General features: G+C 44.1%; 1 protein-coding gene across 1 annotated transcript in view; it reads left to right on the forward strand.

The window, feature by feature from the left end:
- Positions 1-20,165, forward strand: part of ATAD3A (ATPase family AAA domain containing 3A) — a 28,565-nt gene that overhangs the window by 1,496 nt on the left and 6,904 nt on the right. Inside the window, exons 3-15 of the mRNA XM_075437393.1 lie at positions 98-199; positions 1,716-1,775; positions 2,143-2,212; positions 2,630-2,795; positions 3,392-3,461; positions 6,915-7,070; positions 7,287-7,343; positions 8,270-8,395; positions 10,784-10,908; positions 13,254-13,305; positions 14,210-14,280; positions 17,748-17,915; positions 18,505-18,613. Of these exons, the coding sequence (XP_075293508.1) occupies positions 98-199; positions 1,716-1,775; positions 2,143-2,212; positions 2,630-2,795; positions 3,392-3,461; positions 6,915-7,070; positions 7,287-7,343; positions 8,270-8,395; positions 10,784-10,908; positions 13,254-13,305; positions 14,210-14,280; positions 17,748-17,915; positions 18,505-18,613 (1,332 nt within the window). The remainder of the gene's footprint in view (positions 1-97; positions 200-1,715; positions 1,776-2,142; positions 2,213-2,629; positions 2,796-3,391; positions 3,462-6,914; positions 7,071-7,286; positions 7,344-8,269; positions 8,396-10,783; positions 10,909-13,253; positions 13,306-14,209; positions 14,281-17,747; positions 17,916-18,504; positions 18,614-20,165) is intronic.

The raw sequence follows: 20,165 nt of genomic DNA on the forward strand, positions 1-20,165 counted from the left end.
ACAGATGGATTTCTTGGAACATAATTGTCACTAGCATTTCTCTGTAGGGTGCTGTATATTGAGCTCATTTGTGATGATTATCTTTTTATCTTAATAGGAGTACGAGGCTGCCATAGAACAACTGAAGAATGAGCAGATACGGGTACAAGCAGAAGAGAGACGGAAAACACTCAGTGAAGAAACAAAACAGCATCAAGCAGTAAGGGAATGAGGGGGAAGCCGAGTGGTTGGAGACCTTGTTTGTGTCCTCCTTTATGGAACAAGAACAGTGCATTACTTGCCCCGTTTGCGGCGGGGGAGAGGGGCTCATGGGCGGCCTGAGATGTGAGGCAGTTCACAGACCGAGCTCATCTTCTGCCCTGGCTTTGTAACGTGGAACTGGGTTTGGAGTTACGTGCAGCTTTGTCACCTCAAACTTCTGTTACCAAATTCTGGTACATCCAAAGGGACCGGTAGCAGCAGTTATGCAGATTGTGTGCTCTTTGGTGTTTTTCTAAAGGAACTCTGAGGGAAATGCTGTTGAACACGCTGAGGTACGCTTGTGTGTGTCTAACAGCTGGTGGCGTGAAAGGTTGAAAACTGATGGCTTATCAAGTGTTAGTGTTAGCCTGGGCAATGAAATGTCTCTTGAGTTATCTGGATTTCAGTCTTAAGTAGTCTGCAACTCTATTTCTTCAAAGCTTGATCTTCTAGACAGGAAAAAAATACCCTAAGAGGAGAAGTGGTGCAAATCTGAGTTACCAGAGGCTGTGTTGTGAGCAATGGTGGTGCTTTCCAGTATGTTGTAGCATTCGTTACTGGAGTGGCAATAGTACAGAAACCGGGGAAATGTAAGCTAGCTTTTAGGCTCACGGCTCACATATGGTGATTTCTTACTTTGAGAGCACGGGAAATTAAGGGATTGATTAATTCTAATTGATATCTAGCCTGGGAAGATAGCTGAAACTGCCAGTTTGGCACTTGTTGCTTTTTATCCCATCAGAGTTTGGGCTTTGAACGGGGCTGGCTCAGAAAGTTTCCAGCCATCTGCTCTGTTCATGAGGTGGTTCTTGAACTCTTGCAGTTCACAGGGCATCATTTGAAGTCAACGCAAACTTGATCATGATTTGCTTCTGAAGTGCCATGCCTTACAGTTGCTGAGGTGATAACTTGCAAGCTGTTCTGCTGTCTGTGGATTTGGAATAGAGAATAACCTCATCCCTTGTGCAGAGTCCTTGCTGGTGGATATGGGCCCTCAGACCACTTTCAGTTGAGTGTAGATGACATAGCCTTATTTGCCAGTTGCAGAGGAAAAGCAATGAGAGGAAATAATGAGAAACAAGAAAATCAGAAAGGAGCTCGTCTGACAGGCAGCGTATCTTGAGAGTTCTGCTGCTTGCAATCACCAGTCCAGATAGTGTGGTTAAAACCATGGTTTCCCAGTACAGTGAGTCTCCTTTTCTGGGCAAAGGAACACTTGTTCTTTGTTTTTATATCTGCGATACCTTAAAATGAAGTCAGGTTATGTAGATTTCTTAGCACAGAGAAGTTCTTGGTGCCGGCTGAGGATGTTTTACCCCAGACTTTGCCCTGTTTGTGTTCAAAACTGGTGTAGTTTTTTTGTTTTTGTGTGGGCTTTGGTTTGTTTTTTCCTCCCTGCATTTGCCCTCAGGACTAGGTTCTCTCTTAACCTAATCTTTATATTCTGAATACTATTTTATTTTTTTCCCCTGAAGCGAGCCCAATACCAAGACAAATTGGCAAGGCAGCGCTACGAGGAACAGATGCGGCAGCAGGTAAGACGGCTTCCTTCTCTAACCCAGCTGGGAGCTGTGTAGTAGCTTTCTTAAGTCAAAGCGATGATCTGGAGCGGTGCCCTCTCCCGCTGGCCAGATGGCTGATGCCAGGCACTGCTGCTCTCACCTGCATTATTTGCTTGGCATCGACAGCGCTGGCCGGGCAAATCGAAGGTCGGGAATTAGGACAAAGCGCTAGGAGCATGGGGTTGAGGGTGTGAATCTGGGAGATGGGGAGAGGAAGAGGGCGCTTCAACCTAAGCACTGGTTTCTTGAGAACATTCGTAGTACTTAAGCTTGCACAAATACTCACTTGACCAAGTTCTTACAACTTTAACCCGTCTTCTGCTGTCATCTCTGCCTGTAGCAACTTGCTAACGAAGAGAATCTGCGGAAGCAGGAAGAATCTGTACAGAAGCAGGAAGCCATGAGGCGTGGTAAGCTGGTCATTTTTCTTTAGCTGTGTCGGCGTGGGTGGGCAGATGAGTTCTCTGGAAAGATCTTTGACTCCTTGTCTGCATTGTTTGATGCTCCATTAGAGTGATGAGTTAATGTCATACTGGCAAGTAATGGGTAAATCCCAGTTGTGCTAGAACTACCAGTTGCTTCCAAGTTTTATAAGTGGCTGCACTCCTAAATGTCTGCCCTGTGGTACGTGGATTTCCCCGTGAGCTATCAGCATCTCCTGATATCGCAGCTGATGGGAGGGAATTAAGATCCTGGAGTCTGCTGCTGTGGGACCACACACAGCTGTTGTGAAGCCAGAATGAAGCAATGCATCTCATTTAACCGCCTGCTACCTGGGATTAAGCCAGCCCAAAAGATTGTCCTCTTCTGTCCTTTTCCTTTTTAAGCTACTGTAGAGCGAGAGATGGAGCTGCGGCATAAGAATGAAATGCTGCGTGTGGAGGCAGAAGCAAGAGCCCGTGCCAAGGCTGAGCGGGAGAACGCAGACATCATCCGGGAGCAGATCCGCTTAAAAGCTGCAGAACATCGCCAAACAGTATTGGAGTCCCTCAAGTACGTGCAGGCCGGGAGAAGGGCACGGGTTGCCTTGCTGCTGGTGCAGATTTCTCCCATCGTGTAGGAAACCTTGCTGTTTATTCCTCCAAGCTCTGGGGAGTATTAAAAGTTAGTTTGTACACTCTTGTACTCTGAACAATAGGAATTATATTAAGAGAACCCTCACTTTCTAACCCTTCAAGCCTTATTCACGAAGATTGAGACTCAATTACTCTGAAAACTCTGAGTTCTTTCAGTTTCTGGACATATGCCAGAAAGGTATAAAGCAGTCTGTCTCCAAAGGGGGGGCATTTAGATTTGTAATTTGTTAATTGAGCTTTTGAATAAAAAAAGCTTTAGATATAAATACCTTTCATTACAGAAGTTTATGTTAATGCCAAATGCTTTTCTGGATTTAATCCCAGATCAGATGTAGACATCAGATGACTGTACATGTATTTGCCATGCTTGTTCATGTTTGAGTTCCCAGGTGAGCCCTCAGTTTTGGCTGGTTCTGAAGATGGTCATTGCAAAGTTGTCTTGTAAATTGTTTCAATTCAGTCTTTGAAATTCCTTTCTCTTCTCCTGCTTGCCTTGCTGTTTGCTTACCACAGGACAGCTGGGACGCTCTTTGGGGAAGGATTCCGTGCTTTTGTAACAGACTGGGATAAAGTTACAGCCACGGTAAGATTGTGACGTGTCGATAGCTTCCAGAAAAGTCTGTCTATAAGTGTGTGTTAAACTAACTCCTTGTTCTGATATGTTTATAAACTTTATGCAGAGTAAACCGTGGTGGGGTTTGCTGCTCGCTCAGTGCAATGTGCAGTCCTCATTTAAGGAGATGCTGCGCTTCAGATTTTTATTCAAACTAATTCTCATCTTCTCTGTATAGATAATTTGTTTCTCATTGGTCACGTAGATGTTCTGGCTTTGGTCAACAGCATTTAACTGTCTTGTCTTTGGAGGCACCGTCACCTTTACAAACATGTTGCCTGAAAGTGTGCCAGCTGTTATAAGTAATAGGTGCAGATTCTGTGAAAAAAGTAGACGAGTCACATGCTGAGTTTTTTCCCTACAGATTGTAGAATTGGCTGTCTCGTGTATGTGTGTAGGGGAGGAGGGATTTTATCTAATAGCCAGTTAGAGAGAACTTTAGATTTTTTCTTGGAGATTTTGAATGCAATTTTTGTGTTTGACTAGGCTCTGAGCTGACAAGTTTTCATTCAGCTTTTTAATGATTGATGTTCATTGTACTTTCAGCCTGCATGAACATCAGTAGATGTTTGTAGGTAAACAGAGCATTATCAAATGTTTAACGCTGCTGTTACAGGACTTCTTTGCCAGTGGCTTTTGGGAACAGAGATCTAATCCCTGTTTCCCTCCGCTCGCGGTCTTTTGTATGTTTGCAGTTAAACTATAAACTGGAAGTGTCTTTTTAGGGATATTAGGAGAAGTATATTGGAGATGTGTAATGGTTGACCTGGTGGACACAAAAGGGTTTCTTCCCTGTAAACCAGTCTGGTCTCAAAAAATTTTGGATCATGTACAGTAAAAAATTTGTGAGAACGCTCCCCCAGAAAATAGTAAGAGATGCATCATGCGTTTGGTTAGTTTTGTTTTTAAATTATAATATTAAGGTACGTGATTTTTAAGGCCACAGAAATTCTGCAGTGTTCCCCTTTTGCATGCATTCTCTCTCTGAGCTGCAGTTTCTTCCCACCAGGTTAGCTGCCCGCTACTCTCATCGCAGGTGGGTAGCAGACTGTCAGCTCTCCGTCATCAGGGAATCTGAGGGTACCGTTTTCATCTATAAAGGAGCACTCCTGGTCTCCAGCACTTCTAGACCTTGCAGGACATGATCTAAAACTCGCTTTGCTGCTTATCTCACAACTTTTTGGCTGATTTTGATGTGGCCTAGAGAGCACTGAAAGAACCATTATGTGTGCTAAAGAAGTTGATTAAAAGCTGGACCAGCGTTTTTTGACAGGGCAAAAGAGCAAGGCAGTGACTTCTTTTGGACATCAAGTTGTTTCTCAGTGTACTACTTGCAACAAAACTTTACAGTGAAAACACATTTTTAGTAGCATGGCTTGTTAAAATGGACATTTTGCTTTAAGTCAGTTGTCACCATCTGCCCCACCCTCTGGTTTTATACACAGAGGCTGATACAAAAGACGCTTTGCCTGAGTGCACTGTGGAGAGCAAGATGTGCTTTTAGTGGATCCTTTTGTAATCTGGAGGCTGTGCCTGGAATGCGTGCGGTCTTCAGAGCCTTTTGCAGATTAGTGCTTGGTGCTTTTAGCTGCATATTCTCTTGACCCAGATACCAGTTTCCTGCATTATGATCATTTTTGCTCCTGACAAGCTCATATCTTGTGAATTTGGGACATTTAGCTTAAAAAAAAAAAAAAGGTACATATATTTTTGGAAAGGAGATAACACAGCTGGAACTTGTATTTTCTGTGGCTTTGAAAAATGCCTGTAAGGTACGAACTAGCCAGTTATTTTAGGGGTCCTCTAAATTATCCCTGGATTTTCATCTCTTCCTGCCTTATATAAGTGCTGTTCTTTTCCTACCTCTTCCCACCCATGCAACCCCAAAAGTTCTGCTCAAAGTTCTTTGGGTTTGTTGGGTTTTTTAGTGGAATTGGCTTTTCTTATCAGTCAGAGAGTTGTTCCTTTGCTAGACACTTCATGATAAACAGACAGGCACTCTAATCAGACTGATTTGTGGACTTGGCATAGCAATTAGGTGGTTCTGTGAATGGGAGAGTCGAGTAATTTTCCTGATTTGATACACAGCTGTCAGTATTGAAGCTGTATGTTTCTGTGTCTTGTAACATGAACATCAGCGAGGTCAAAAAGTCTGACATACTTATCTCTGCCTGGCTGGAGCTGATGTTATCAGCCTGTAACTTTGCTTTGTTCTGGGTGTTGCTAAAGCAGCTGGTGTAAGAGCGCGTGAGAGATCGTTTGTCGTGGTACTTTGTTTTTAGAGAGAGGCTGCTCAAAAGGTGGAGTCTCTTTTGTGTTCTAAAGTCCCTGTAAACTCAGATGAACCAGGGGTGGAGGTCGTCTTATTCCTGCATCTTAGAACTTGCAGTTCTGAACCATTCACCTTTCCACCCAAAGCAAAGGTGATGTCACACACTGAAGGGGAGAGAAACTGAACAGATGGTGTCTCATGGTTTACTGGACGATGCCATCCTTGTTGTCCTAGCTACGGTGGAAAAAGCTGCCTGCAGGACTCTTGGTTTAATATGAGCCAATGTAGTGATGAACTGAGCAGCAGTCATAAACCACAGAGAAGTCCAGAGTCTTTCTGCTTCACTGGCAAATTGGTGGGAATGTCTCACGTTCTGCGGTTTCTGGAGGAACAGTCTCTAATGCGGTGGTGGTAATTCCCGTGGTGGTTTTGGCGTTGAAGCTCCTCTTGAGTAGCTGTTTTCCTGTTGTGTTGGGTCTGGCATGACTGCTTTCAGCAGGTGTACCCTGGCTAGTCCTTGTTATTCCCTCTTGTGTACTGCCTTGGTGGCAGGCACAATTCAGATTCCTGTCTTGGCATCTTTAATTCAGCTTTCGTTCTCTTGTATGGTGAGGGATAGTCTGGCAGACAGCACCAGGTTGATGTGGGCTTATTCTTAACTGCCTGCACAGAATACCTGGAGAAAAAAACCCAAACAAACCACACTGCTTTCCCAGTGTGTTTTTGTTCATAACACTGGAAGCGAAAGCTTCAGCGTTACGGGAAATACTGTTTTCTCATAGGAGGCTTATACCTCTGTTTTGCAGCAAAGCCTGATGGCTATCTGTCTTAATACATACTCTACTTAGATAAAGGTCTGAAAAGCCACACACATTTTGAGCAGGGAGTGCATACTGCTGGATAGCTGACCATACGCCTTTTACTGTGCTTCCTCTGCCTTTCACGCTGCAAGGTGGGAGAGTGCTAAGCGCCCTAGGAATAGGGAGTGTGAGAGCTTGACTGTCTGAATAGGGATAAAACATCTTACCAAAAATAAACCCCAGTTGGTCAGCATTTGTCCTGGAGCTTATTTCCCCACCACAGGGCATGCTACACACAATAGCAGGGTCTTGCCAAGTGTTTTTCCTAATCCTTCCCCATTTTCTTTGCAGGTGGCAGGCCTAACCCTGCTGGCAGTGGGCATTTACTCTGCCAAGAATGCCACAGCAGTAGCAGGGCGATACATAGAAGCACGTTTGGGCAAACCTTCCCTGGTGAGAGAAACCTCGCGCATTACTGTGCTGGAGGCACTGAAGCATCCTATCAAGGTAAAGTCTAGCTTTGGTTTTGTGTTGCGCTCAGCCATGAGGATGCAAAACTCCTTTTGCAGCTCGTGTGTCGGGCAGGGAGTTGTCCGTGGGTCTGTGAATATATGTACCATTAAGAGATAGCACAGGTGGGCTGAGCCGTTTTATTTGACCTTTTTGTCCAGGTGATTTGTCAAAACTGTGGTTGATTTCTACATCTGAATTTGTCCTCTCTAGGTTGGTAAGCGTCTTACCAGCAAGGCCCAAGATGCCCTTGAAGGAGTTGTTCTCAGTGTGAGTACTCTATTTTGCTGTTTTCATCTGTGAAGAATGACTTTGGAATCTAAATAAGAAAGGCTGTTTCCTTACACTCACTTCAAGAGCTGTAATTCCAGTAATTCTGTGTCCTTGGGGCACTGAGACAGTAAATAAGCTCCTGTGTTCGGTGTGACATGCATTAAGCACTTTGTTAACCTTTTTTCCTCTGTGCAAAGCAGTTGGAAGTCTTAGTTCAGTCCCTGCCCTGCCGCAGTTTGTCTCTGTAGTCAGCACGCTGATATACAGAGTTCCGCTTGTCTCATCTAATCTGAGCAGGATTACCGAACCTAGATCTGCTTGTAGGCCAAGGAGCTGAAGAAGCATATGCATTTGCCCATCTTGTGAACGGTTCTTAACTTGCTAGAGTTGAGAGAACCATTAGAGCTGCTTCTGTGTATTTGCCTCTGAATTTGATTCCTGCATATCAGGCAAACTTAAGTGCTTCTTGAGGCTGCTGAGAGAAAACGCTTCTGCAGGAATAGCTTTCTCCCAGTATCTCTAAAAATGCAGTAATAAATATGAATATGAATGCTTATGACTTATATGAAAGAATTAATACTGCAAAGAGTTGCTTATGTTTTGACAGATCCCTCCCAGGGCATCCGATAGGAAGTGAGTATTCAAATGTTGCCAGTTCTGATAGTAGTTACTGCACCGCTTCCTGCACTGCTGCTTTTTCTTACAAAAGAATTGTAGCCAAGTGGACAGAACTTTAAATTGAGCAAATCCTGGCATAGAAGGGGAAACGACCCTGGTCTGAAAGAATAAGCAGCTGAAGTTAAGGCTTAAAAGCTTGAGACTGTAGGAGTGGTGCCTGCTTCTCGCTGGTACTGTTCTGTGAAGCTAATAGATGCAAGGCTGTTGGTGCTTTCTGTTCCTTAAGTTTAACCCTTTTCTTGCAGCCACAGTTAGAAGCACGTGTGAGAGACATTGCCATAGCAACAAGAAATACAAAAAAGAACAAAAGCCTGTACAGGAATATTCTTATGTACGGTCCCCCTGGCACTGGAAAGACACTCTTTGCCAAGGTAAAACCCTGCCAAGATTCTGACAACCTGCACGTTGCAGGGTGCTCTGAAAACTTCAGGGTCTTAAGCAGCTTCTCTAGTCTGAAATCTATTGCTGTACTATTGCATAAACTTTGTGTTCTAGTGTCTCTGTTGGGAAGGGAGGAAAGGGCATCCAGCCTCTTTCAACTCTAAATGATTAGTGCAATCACTTGGATTCTAGTGCTGAGCGTAGGCAGAAGAGCCGTTCCATGCTGGAAAAGGTGCTTGACAGCCGTGACTTGTGAAATAGCAATGCCACTGTGCTGTCTCATGTGCACCCCTCTTAATTTTATGCACTTGTCTAAATAGGGGCTTTCCTGCTGTCGCTTACTAATCCCAGAGCAGAGACGAGACAGGTATGGCTTCGTTGTGTATATGCGGTACCAGGATGGTTTTTGCATGGATTTGGGTCAGGATTTGATTTTTTTTTACTCACTCTTCAGTGCTTGTCCCTTAGATCTGGGCTTTCGTATACTTGTTTAACAGTGGCAGATTTGATGTGCTAATGCAAGGTGAGGTTTTTTCCCCATCAATATGTTAAACCCATATCTCAATGGTTTTTTGCTGCCTGCTCTGACAGTATGCCACCTAGCTGGGATTTCTAAAGCCAGTAGAGGCCTACACAGGTCTAGGAAATGGCAGCAGCAGCGTAAGGAGGAGGAGAACTGTAAGAGCTGAGACAAGTGATTGGCAGTGGCTGAAGGAGAAGTTTATTAAGCAGTCCAGAAGTTATCTCTTAACCCTTTTCCCAAATAGTGTAGAAACTTGATGGGGACGTTGGTGATAGCTGCAAAAGATTGGAGCGGGTTGGAAGGAGGATGGACGTAAGAGTGAGACCTGTATGCTCTAGAGAGGAGGGAACACTGCACTGGGACGCTGACTATTTTCTGAGCTGTGACTTTTGTACTTGGGTTAATGGCAGTGGCAATACAGTTTGCTGTTACTGCTGTTGCAGAAAGGCAATGTGTCATAGCGTGGTGGTCTTCTCTGACTCCTGCAGGGCAAAGACGTGAGTCAGTCAGTGGTGGTAAGTAGTAATGCTGTATGACAGGATTCTTGAGACAGATGGAAACACACTTGGATGCAACTGGCAAAGCTTCCAGCTTTGAACTGATAAAAAACACTGAAGATTAGTAGCAGGAACTGCGTGGTTTTAGTGGCCAGAGCAAAGCTTTCTTTCCAGCCTCCTGCTGCACAGCAGATAATTGGTTGGGTTCAGCTAAGCAAGTTTTGCTGGGGCTGTTGCTGATCTGCCTGGGTTAACTTGTTCATTTTAACCTTTGGATGACTTTCCTTTACTCAGCAGAACTGGATAGCCAGGTCTGGGGCAGCTAATGGCCTGTTAACTCAGCCTGCGGTCTGTCACCATGGCAGGGCTCAGTTGGTGGCTGCTTTGTGAGCTGCTTTTGGAAATGGAGGAGAGGGAGATCTTCCCATGTGATGGCTTCGAACCCCAGCGAAGTCTGTTGTGTCAGGTACAGGCGCTTGCGGACTGATTCGCCACTGAGATGCTGCGGTGAGACGAAGAGCAGGTTTAAGCTGGGAGGTTAATTACGGTGTTCCATAGCTCTTGGTAGACCTGTTTGGGCTGGAGTAGTGGGAGGCTTTGCCCAGGACATAATTCTGCCCTGCAGTGACATGGCAGCCTAAGCAAATTTTGGTCAGTGCAAGCCATAGGCTCTTCTGATGTGATTGATCCTTGAGGCTACATCCTCCCAAACTTGCTTTATGAATAGACTTGCATTTTCTGTCCTAGCAAAAAATAGTAGAGGATTTTTTCCTTATCTTTTACCTGCAGGCTTAAGGGAGATATTTCCAGCGTGCCCCAGGAGCTTCATCAAAACCCTTTGCTTAGTATCCACCAGGCCATTGAGTTGTGACAGGCTTTAAAACACAAAGGGAAAATTCTGTTATTTTGTCTGACTACTCATTGGGTTCACTGACCATTTAATTCCAGGCTGTTAAATTTTTTTAAACAAATAAAATTTTATTTGAGTTGTCTTGGTTAAGCTTCTAATAGAGAATAGAATGCTGTTCTGCTGCACAGAGGAGGGAAATTATAGATTGGACCATGAATAAAACAGTGGAAGAAATAAACAAGGCATGAGTTAAAGGTCTAAGCACTCTCAGCAGTGCCTTCTAGCATTAAAATTCCGTGCATTGCCAGAAGACTATTCTTTCATTCCCATTCAGAGCAACACTAACAGCTCCCCCTGAGTGACTAAAGAATTCTCTTCTCTAAGAGCATACTTACGCTCTGCAGATAAGCATGCTCACAGTACTAAACTGCTTTGATTTCCCCTGTCCTCTTCCGTGGACTTGCAGTGAGGGAGAGAGCTTAACTCCCTGGTTTTTGTTTCCTTCCAGAAATTAGCCGTGCACTCGGGCATGGATTATGCCATCATGACGGGTGGCGACGTGGCCCCTATGGGGCGGGAGGGAGTTACTGCCATGCACAAACTCTTCGACTGGGCAAACACCAGTAGGAGAGGGTAAGTAGAGGTTCCTCTGAATCCAGAATTTGGGTTCTTGCTCACTGCAACGACGAAGTTTGTACCCCTAATCTCTGTTTGTTATTGAATGATGCTCTTGCGCAAATGAGGTAACGCTGACCAGGTGTAACATCTCCTAAAGTTTTCCTAGAATGGGTGAATTCTTGCTGCTTAGTAACATTTAAAAGGCTGACAGCTTTTGCTCTTCTGCTCCCTCAAACCCTGCTTGTTTACTTCAGATTTCACAGATCAGTCATACCTTGACTCTCCGCTGATCTCACCAGGCAGGTGGAGAGATACTGCCCACTTGAAGGCTGGGACACGTTTCTTTTGGAGTGACTAGTTTTCTGATGGTAGTTAGAAGAGTTAGCACAAATGGAGGTGCAACCAGGTGTTTACAGTCTCTGGATATTGCATACCCTGTTGCGATTGCACAGATTTTAGACTCTGAGAGTGCTTGGATCTGGCTTCTTGTTTACTTTTGGGTCTCAAGCAGAAGTAATGAATTATAAGAAATAAAAGAGGATAAGGGGGAGAGATGCTAAAGGCATTGACATTAGATAGGTGTAAAAGTCGCAAGCTGCTGTGCTTTTTCAGTCACCTTTAAAACCAAAATTTATCTGCAGAAAAGCATTCGTGATAAGGCTAGATCTTGACTCCCTGTTTGTAAGAGTGTGTAGATTAATTGTTTGTACTAGTGTAAATGGATTTGTGCAGTCCAGAGGTAGCTAAGAAGTTACTTGTCCAGCCAGGATATTAAAATTCAATAGGGAACTTGCAGTGGGTGTCAGTTTGGGTTTTTTGTGCTGTTTTGGTTGCAGGTCTTCTGTAAATGTGGCTAACTGGTGATTTATGTGTTCTCAGATTGCTTTAGATGGACATTATCTTGCAGTGTCTGTTTTAATCCTTGCTGCATTCATCTAAATGTTTCTGTTTCCCCTTTAAAAAAACCTAAAACTTGCAGAGTAAATGTCCTAAGGATTTAAACTCTTTAAGCTTCTTCTGCCCCAGGAACTGCAGAATGAGAGGTGTAAAAATTTAAGTGAGCTTAGAAAAAGGTGTTGGAAGAAATATGAGGATACTCAACTAGATGAAGGCTGCTGGATGCTTCCACTAAAGAATCCCTTTTCTCAGCACTGCCTGGGTCTGAATTTTATTCTCTGTCTTCATAAAATCTTCTGTGCGTTTGAACTTCATATACTTCATCTTACAAAAGCTGTGATCAAGGGTTACATGTGTCCATATACATCAATATTCTAACCTCCAGTAACATATTCAAGTATTTAAACAGATTTTATTCTGGATATCCCGCAATGTTAGCTGTTAGTACTGTGTTGCCTTTATTAGCTGAAAGTCTTTGTGACAGGAGACGCCTCTCTGCAGAGACTGTAGCTGAGAATATTTTCAGAAAAACTGAAGTTGAGTAAAAGATGTTAATAGGCCCTAATCCCTTGAAAGAAATCTGGTTTTGAAGCTAGGCAAGAAGGTAATACAAGTTGTGACAGTTTTATAAGCAACTTGGTTCTGTTATTGATAAACATCTTTATAGGCTTTGTCTCTTGAGAAGAGCACTACCCTTGGGTTATAAGTGAATTTATTTTTGTGAATTATTCATTGACTTTATTAATTCACTTCTCCACAGGTAGTAAAACCATTATATTATTGCTAGTGTGGTTTGGAAAGGAAAAGCCCAACAAAATAACAAAGCAAATTGCAGGCGAGGACTCTGGTTTCAGTTTTTCAGAACGGTTCAGCAGGAAGAAAAATAGCAGGAAGATGCCGTTGGAACTAAGATTTCTTGTATGCTTCTGTACCTGTCTTGTACCCTTACACACATCTCCCTGCAGAGGAGGGAACGCTAAAATAAGCAGTCTGACACATGCTTGGGGAGCAGGTCTGAATTTCAAAGATCTGCTCCAACTTGGCAGTAGCATACCAGCATTGCTAGATACAAGCCCATTGCCAAACCGTGCCCGTGAAAACTCCCGTCTGTATTTAAAAATCTGGAGGAGCTTAAGGTTGTGTGCCCTAGGATTGCTTCTGTTCAGTCTGCTTCTGAAGAGCAGGAAACAAAACTCTGGAGGCCTGGGGTCAGATTTATGGCCTGAGGTGTCTTGAGCTAATGTCTCTTTCTGAACTCTTGGGACGGGCAAAGCGCATGCAATGGAAACCTCGCTGTAGCTTAGCTGAGAAATGTTGCCTTAAGAAATGACTTTGCTTGTGTAATCCTTCGGGCTTACGGCTGGCCACAGTTGTGGGTGCCTGGTAGCGGGGCAGGAGAATCCTCGAGCCCTTTGAGCCTACTTACCTGTCTCCTATTACTGTCTAGTGCTTTCCTTTTACAGCCTTCTGCTATTTGTGGATGAAGCAGATGCGTTTCTGCGGAAGAGGGCAACGGTAAGTACCTTCTCTCTGTTGTCCGTGCATGCTGCAGGGTTAGTCAGCAAACAGCTTTCTTGTTTAGCCTGATCAGCAGGCTTCAACAGGCGAAAGATTAAAACTGGCAGGTGTCCTACCACTCACCTAATTAAGTGATGCAGAGACAAGAAATTCGTGTCTTGAGGCTGAGTGGAGCGAGCATCTCAAGGCTGACTGGTTAATTCCTCCCTGCAAATGGTGGGGGACAACATCTTTTTGGAGGTTTTGCAGGTGATCGGGCAGTAGGAAAGAAAGAGGCGTATCTTGAAAACAAGAGAAGATTGTTCACACTGCAGCACTGGTACCCGGCAGGGTTTGGTTTTTGTCCCAACAGAGATTTATTTTAGGAGGTTTTTGTAACAGAACTGCTTCTCACTACATTGTCAAAGCTACACTAGCATCTTCCCTCCATACAAATGATTTATGTTTTCAAAGTAAGTCACCATATTGCACATTGAATTTGGACCTGCTTCTTGAACGCCGATGGTCTTTTTAAAGAGCTGTCCCTCGAAGGTTACTTTCAGTGTGTGAATTCTCTGCTGTGGCTTATTTTCCTGTAAATACCTTACTGGATTTCCCAGCTGAAATAATGTTCAGTGGGGAAAGCCACCTGGGCCAATGGGTAGAGCCTTGGGTTTGAAACCAAGAGAATCACTGAAAGACTGTGGGTAAATAGTCTCTCTGCTGGAAGCTTGAATTCCTAACCTTTTTCCTGGGTATATAAATTCATCCTTTTTTTCAAGGTATTACAGTGCTTTGGATTCTGCTGTGGTGCAAATGCTTGACAATAACAGAACTCACTTTGTCAGTAATGCTGCTTAAAGCTGTGGCCTGTCTTAGGTCCCCAAGCAGCTGAGCTTCCTTTTGGGTTTCATCTTTGCAGGAGAAAATCAGTGAAGATCTCAGAGCAACTTTAAATGCATTCCTGCACAGAACAGGGCAGCACAGCAACAAGTAAGTATCCGGTTTCAGCCCTTGCAGTAGTTGATATTTCCCTGAATCGAGGAAAGCGTGTAAAGGGTCTGTGGGGTGCAGATGAAAGTTGGAAACGTGTGATCTGTGCTAGTAAGGACTTACAAAAATCTGTGTAGAATATCCCCTTTTCAGTTCCTCTTTTATCTTTTCCTGGGACCTGGAAATTAGAACTGAAAGGAAATTAAAACTGAAATTAGATCAGTAAGATCTAATTAGATCTGGAAGAAGGGTGTTCGTTTTTGGCCCACGTTAGCAGAGGTGCAAAAGGGCTCTTCAACTGCCTTTCAGGACAACAGTTCCTGGGCATTTGGTATGTGGTGGTGAGCAGTTCCCTTTCGTATGTCATTCCTGCTGTGTGTGGCTCCCTTCTGGCACTGCAGGGAAATTCTTTCCTGAAACGGGTGCTGTTTGAACATTGTCTTTAACGAGTAGGTTCTCTTTCTTGATCAGTTACTGTTGTTTAAACAAGGAATGTATTGGGCCCGTGAAAATCAGTATCATAAAAGAGAGTGCAGGGTTGATGCTGGCTGAAGGTTTCATAATATCTTAAAAAATGCTCCAGCTGGTGCTTTTTTGAGCTCCTGTTCCTTTCCAGTGCCCTGGTGGCCTCCTTCCATGCTGTGCATGTGTGCAGTGGGAGAGGGTTTGAAGCTTTGAGGAAAATAAGTTTAAATCTGACCCCATTGCTTTTGCATGAGCTGTCTGATCGTGTGCAGCGCTGCACAGAAACGTAGCAATCCCAGAGCCCTTTCCTTCATGGCTGCTGATAGATTTGCAAAACGCAGATGATTGCAGGGCCAATCACACGCTTGCCAGATGTGTGCACGTGTCTGAACTTCATTGCCAGTCCATCCATGCTTGCTTGGTCGCATTAATGTTGATGCCTGCAGAGCACTGCTTCGTTTAACAAGAGCCGTTTCCTGGCTGTCATAATAAGGAGAGGCGACCTTTCCTCGACCTTTTTCAAATAATCTTTGATTTTATTATTTTGTGTGTGTTTGTGAACTTTACCTAGCTGTTAAACTTCTCTTTTTGTGAAGAAGCTGAGCCAGCAGGAAAAGTTGTCTCTGTATGTGGGCGGGGGAGTTTCTCAGCGATGAGCTGCTCCCGTAGTAAGGTTGTGGAGCAATGCCTTGTGACATAAACTTTCTGGAAGATCATTGTTTCAGGACAACAGCAGGGCATTTTCTGTCCTTGGGGTCTCTCTTAAACTTACTAAAACCAGTGCAGCTCTCACTGAGAGTTGTTTGTGTGCAGCTTCTCTGTACCCTTCTGTGTCGCAGCGAGGTGCCTTTCCAAAAGGAGCAGATTGTTAGAACGCAAGGTGTTGATCCTGCAAGAACCTTGCGAGATCCTCGGTTTTCTCTTTGGGACGATAGTGAGTCTCTTCTGAAATTACATATAGAACTCCTCTATAAATGCTGAGTGGAGTATAATTATTAGTAAACAATGTTGTACTTGCTGTTTGCAAGAATAAATAAGTATATTGGCAAAATACATAAGTTCTGCAGGACCCAGCACAAATGGTCCTTAAGACAGAAATACAGTTTTCCGAGGTGAGAACTGCAGATATCCTGAGCTCCTGGGTGATCTCTAGAAATGTCTTTTGCTCTGTACCTGCAAAGATGATAAAGATGTTTAGATGGAACTGCAGAACTTCTAAGAATAACAGAGTGTGTGTTTCAGCTTTAGATAGTTCCCCCTATTCTAGGAAATAGTCCTTTTCAGACTTGTAATGTGTAATTGCTGTAGAACTAGCAAAGTTACCTGTTTTGACCAGATTTATAATGGCACTGGAAGCCACTGACTGGCAGGGGGTGGTAAGGGAACGGCTCTTTCCCCTGATGTGAAATTGCCTCGGCAGAGCTCTGGGCATGCTTGCTTTGGTGCTGTGGGTGCTATGCGTCCGCTCACAGCAGTTGGGCTGTCATTTTGTCAGATGTTGAGCTGTGAGCCATGCTGGGAGCCTGAACGTGTCCTGGTGAATCATGCACTGCTTCTTGCTTCTGAGCAGGCTTATTGCTGCTCTGGGCAACAGGGAGCCCTGTATCTGTGAACGGGAGCTCACTTGCATAAGTCTAATAGTGCGTGTAAATCTAGCCGTTTTGGTGAGACCCTGAGGAGTGCTGTTACTTTACCAGTGAATTGTCACCAGTGTAACTAAGTATTGTGAATTGCTGGCTTAAACTTCCCCAGAGAACTTTCTGCATCTTCTTGCTGCGTGACTGTGCCTGCATCTCTTGCTCTTTTGTATGATTTTCACGATAGAAATGAGTAAGGCCTGAATATCACGTTGCACGTCAATCCTTTGTCTAAGCTGCGTTCCTGTGGGGATTTGGGGAAAGTCCTTGTTGGTAAAAAGGAACCGTTTCATGCCTGGGTGGCTCTTGGGTTGGCAAAGAGATCTTCAGAAATGACAGCAAAGAACACAGCTCCCTGTAGACTAGGATTTAAATAGGCTGCAGGAAGGTCAATATTCCAATAGCTGTGGTTAAAAGCCCATTTCAAATTGTAATGCACTATTAAGCTGGTAACATCAACTAAAGCATTGAAGTAGAATTGGCATTGGGAAGAAGTGTCGTTACACAGCAAAAGAAAGGGCTTCTGGCTTCAAAATGCAGCGGGAGAGAGCAGGACCTGGAAGCTGGCACGTCAGTGCCGTGGAGCAAAGCTCGGTGAAACAAAGGACCTGTGGGTTGTGATACCCGTTGTGGACACCTCTCTTTCTGCACACATTCCACTTGGTAGCAGGAGTGTGTGGTCAGACTTGCTTGAAGGAAAACAAGTCCAGTTCTACCTGAAGAATGACCTTCCCCTATGCAGACCCAGCAGCGCTATGCTCCCCTTGTTCTTCGGCCAGGATGAGTCCGTTGAATGCGCTGCAGCTCATTGAGCTGGCTGAGGTTTCAGTAAGCTGTTGGCTTTCAGTTTGGCAGCCATTCATGCCTTCGGAGCAGGACTGAGACAGCCCCTCATGATTCAAGGGTGCTGTGCTGTTGGGAGCTTGAAGTCAGTTCCCCAAACTGGGATTTAAACTGGAGGTACATATGTGCCAGATGATGTCCAGCCTTGTTCCAATGTTTCAGACTTAGAGGTCTCTGGGAGGTTGCACCCATGCTAAATGTTTGTGATATTCCTAACTTGAGGGAGATTGTGGGTAAAGTGATAAATTATGTTTCTGTAGCAAGGAGAGGCTGGGGAAGGCTGATACTGGAAGGCTAAGTACAAAGTTAAATGCCTTTTGGTTCTAAATAGCTTAAACTGCACTGTACTTGAGTGTGTCATTTGAGATGCTGTTACAGAGCTGTTTCTGAGGAATCTTCAGACAAGTTGGGTGCTGAAATGTCTTTGATACTGGCCATGACCGTTCCCAGTGTTCAGACTGGTTCACTGATTTTTATTGTTATGGGTTTTCCACTCTTTCCTCTCTTGTTTCATACTTCCAGGTTTATGCTTGTTTTAGCAAGCAACCAGCCTGAGCAATTTGATTGGGCTATCAACGACCGAATAGATGAAATGGTGAACTTTGATCTGCCCCAGCTAGAAGAACGGGAGCGGCTGGTGAGAATGTATTTTGATAGGCATGTCCTGAAGCCAGCCACAGAGGGTAAACAGTGAGTATCCCTGCAGAACTCCCCCACCCGACAGGGTTCTCTCTTTTACAGTTTTTCATCATCTCCTTTTCTGTGTACTCTGTCACACTATCTATAAACCCACTTTAAACAAGTAGTACAGAGAAGAGTTGGAGAGATGCCTCTTGCTATCCTATTTATGGGATGAGGTGCCACCCTAGAAGTTCACGCCCTCGTTTGCTGTGCCCTTAAAATTTAGGAGACCAGTTACTGCACTGGAGGCAATAATGCAAGCAGGAACACTGTTGGAACTCCTCATACCCAAGCACTTGTCTTTGCTTAGGTTAACAGAGACAAATCAGACCAAGTGACTCGTTTTCTTGTGCGCTGTGCAGTCTTGCACTGTTTTGGTCTTAATCCAGGTATGCACACTTCTTTGTGCCACAAAATCGGGCTTTCTGGGTCCAGGAGAACAACTTCTGTACTTGGGCTGGATCTTTCTACAGAGATTGATCCAATCTTTGATTTCATTGTAGGTGTTGCTCTTTACAAAGCCTACCTCTGAGTCCCTCACCCTCCTGTCCTGTCACGTGGCTGCACAGAAACTAATCCTTGTTCTTCTGCTTTCCAGACGTTTGAAGCTGGCCCAGTTTGACTATGGGAAAAAGTGCTCGGAGATTGCCAGGCTGACAGAGGGCATGTCTGGCCGAGAGATCTCGCAGCTTGCTGTGGCATGGCAGGTAAGTGGGGCTTTTGTCACTGGGCTGCTTGGTTCGTTTCCCCTTCCTGGAGGATATGAATGTTTAACGTTGGAGTCTCAGACCTTGTCTGACTTGGGAAGTGTCACTGTGTCCATACGGTACTACTAGAATGCTGCTGGCTCTGGGGTGGGTGTCAGAATGTCAGCAGGATTCCTCATCTCAGAAATGGGAGCAGTTTTTGTAATCACTAATGGGAAATCCCTTACTGAATTTAAGAAAAGCAAGCGGGTTAGGAATGGGTTTGGGCAAATCATGCTGGCCATTGCTCACGTTCCAGCTCAAGAAGCTCAGTAGAAGAGATGTCTAATGTTGTTGCCCATAGATAGGTCAGCATTAGGACACTAAATCATCATCCTTCTGCCCTACTTTATTCTAAACACATTTTTAGTGCAACTTGAGTATTTGAAGGAACAAAATGGACTGGAAAATGGAGCTGAGAAGACCAGGTACTTCTACATGCATGGTACCTATATAGAAATAAGCAATGCAATCACTTTGAATGCAAATGTTCACATGCTCAACAACTTTAAGCACTTTTTTTTAATCAGGCTTTCACTTTGTTTTGTGACAGCTGCCAGTTTGTTACTGGATTATATATTTTTATAAACTAATCTAGTAATATCAGTTTAAGCAATATGCTCCAAATTGTACATCAGGTCACTTACTAATGTCAGCTTCCTTTCAGGTACTGTAAAAACAAAGTTGTTTGGTTTTTCAATTTAGTTTAGCAATTTACAAACATTTTACAAAACCTGTGCTTTTCATTCCTCCTCCTACTGGTTTTCCACCTTTTGAGGTACAGAAAGTATTTATCCTTGCTAATCCATTGAACTGCAGTAGTCGTGAGCTGAGGTCTGAAGCAGCTGCCTGAGTGCTGTTAGTCCTTATTTTATTCTTTGTACTTTAGCACACAGCTGGTTAATTTTACCATGTGAACTCTGTATTAATGAAACATATTTCAAAATGTGTGCTGTCATCTGAGAATGTATATAATGCTTTATTTGGTTTAAATTTGTTTCTATTCTCTAACTGCCTGAAGACGTACCAGATCAGTATTGTTACCAGCTTAGCAAGATGCTTGGCAGGCATTTGGGACTGAGGGAGGCAGTGCATGTTAGTGGCTGTGAGGGGGACTGCCACGGTGTCCCGTTAGCGTGTCAGGCACCTTTCTGGAGAGCTGGCGGGCTGAAGGAAGGAAAGAGCAGGATTTGGGCCGTTCTGCCCTTCGCAGAGCCGGTAGATCATGGCTTTACTTCTTCCAAGTACAGTTGTGATTTTTGTGGGCTTCTGGTTTTGAAACTCAGGGTAAAGACTTAGGGTGTTTCTCTGAGTGACAGTCATGTGGGAGAGAAAGCAGACCACTGATTGTTGTCAAATTTCTTGATTTCTCTTCATTTAGTAAGAGAACCCCCTTACTGGTGTATGTGAAAGCTTTGCTGCCAGGCATTTCCTGTAATAAAAAGTTGTGATAAATGATCCTTTGCTTTTTATCAGCTTTGCTTTTTATCACCCCTTATCTCCTAGCTTGTCA

Source organism: Opisthocomus hoazin, chromosome 16 (assembly GCF_030867145.1).
Source record: "Opisthocomus hoazin isolate bOpiHoa1 chromosome 16, bOpiHoa1.hap1, whole genome shotgun sequence".
Taxonomy (NCBI): Eukaryota; Metazoa; Chordata; class Aves; order Opisthocomiformes; family Opisthocomidae; genus Opisthocomus; species Opisthocomus hoazin.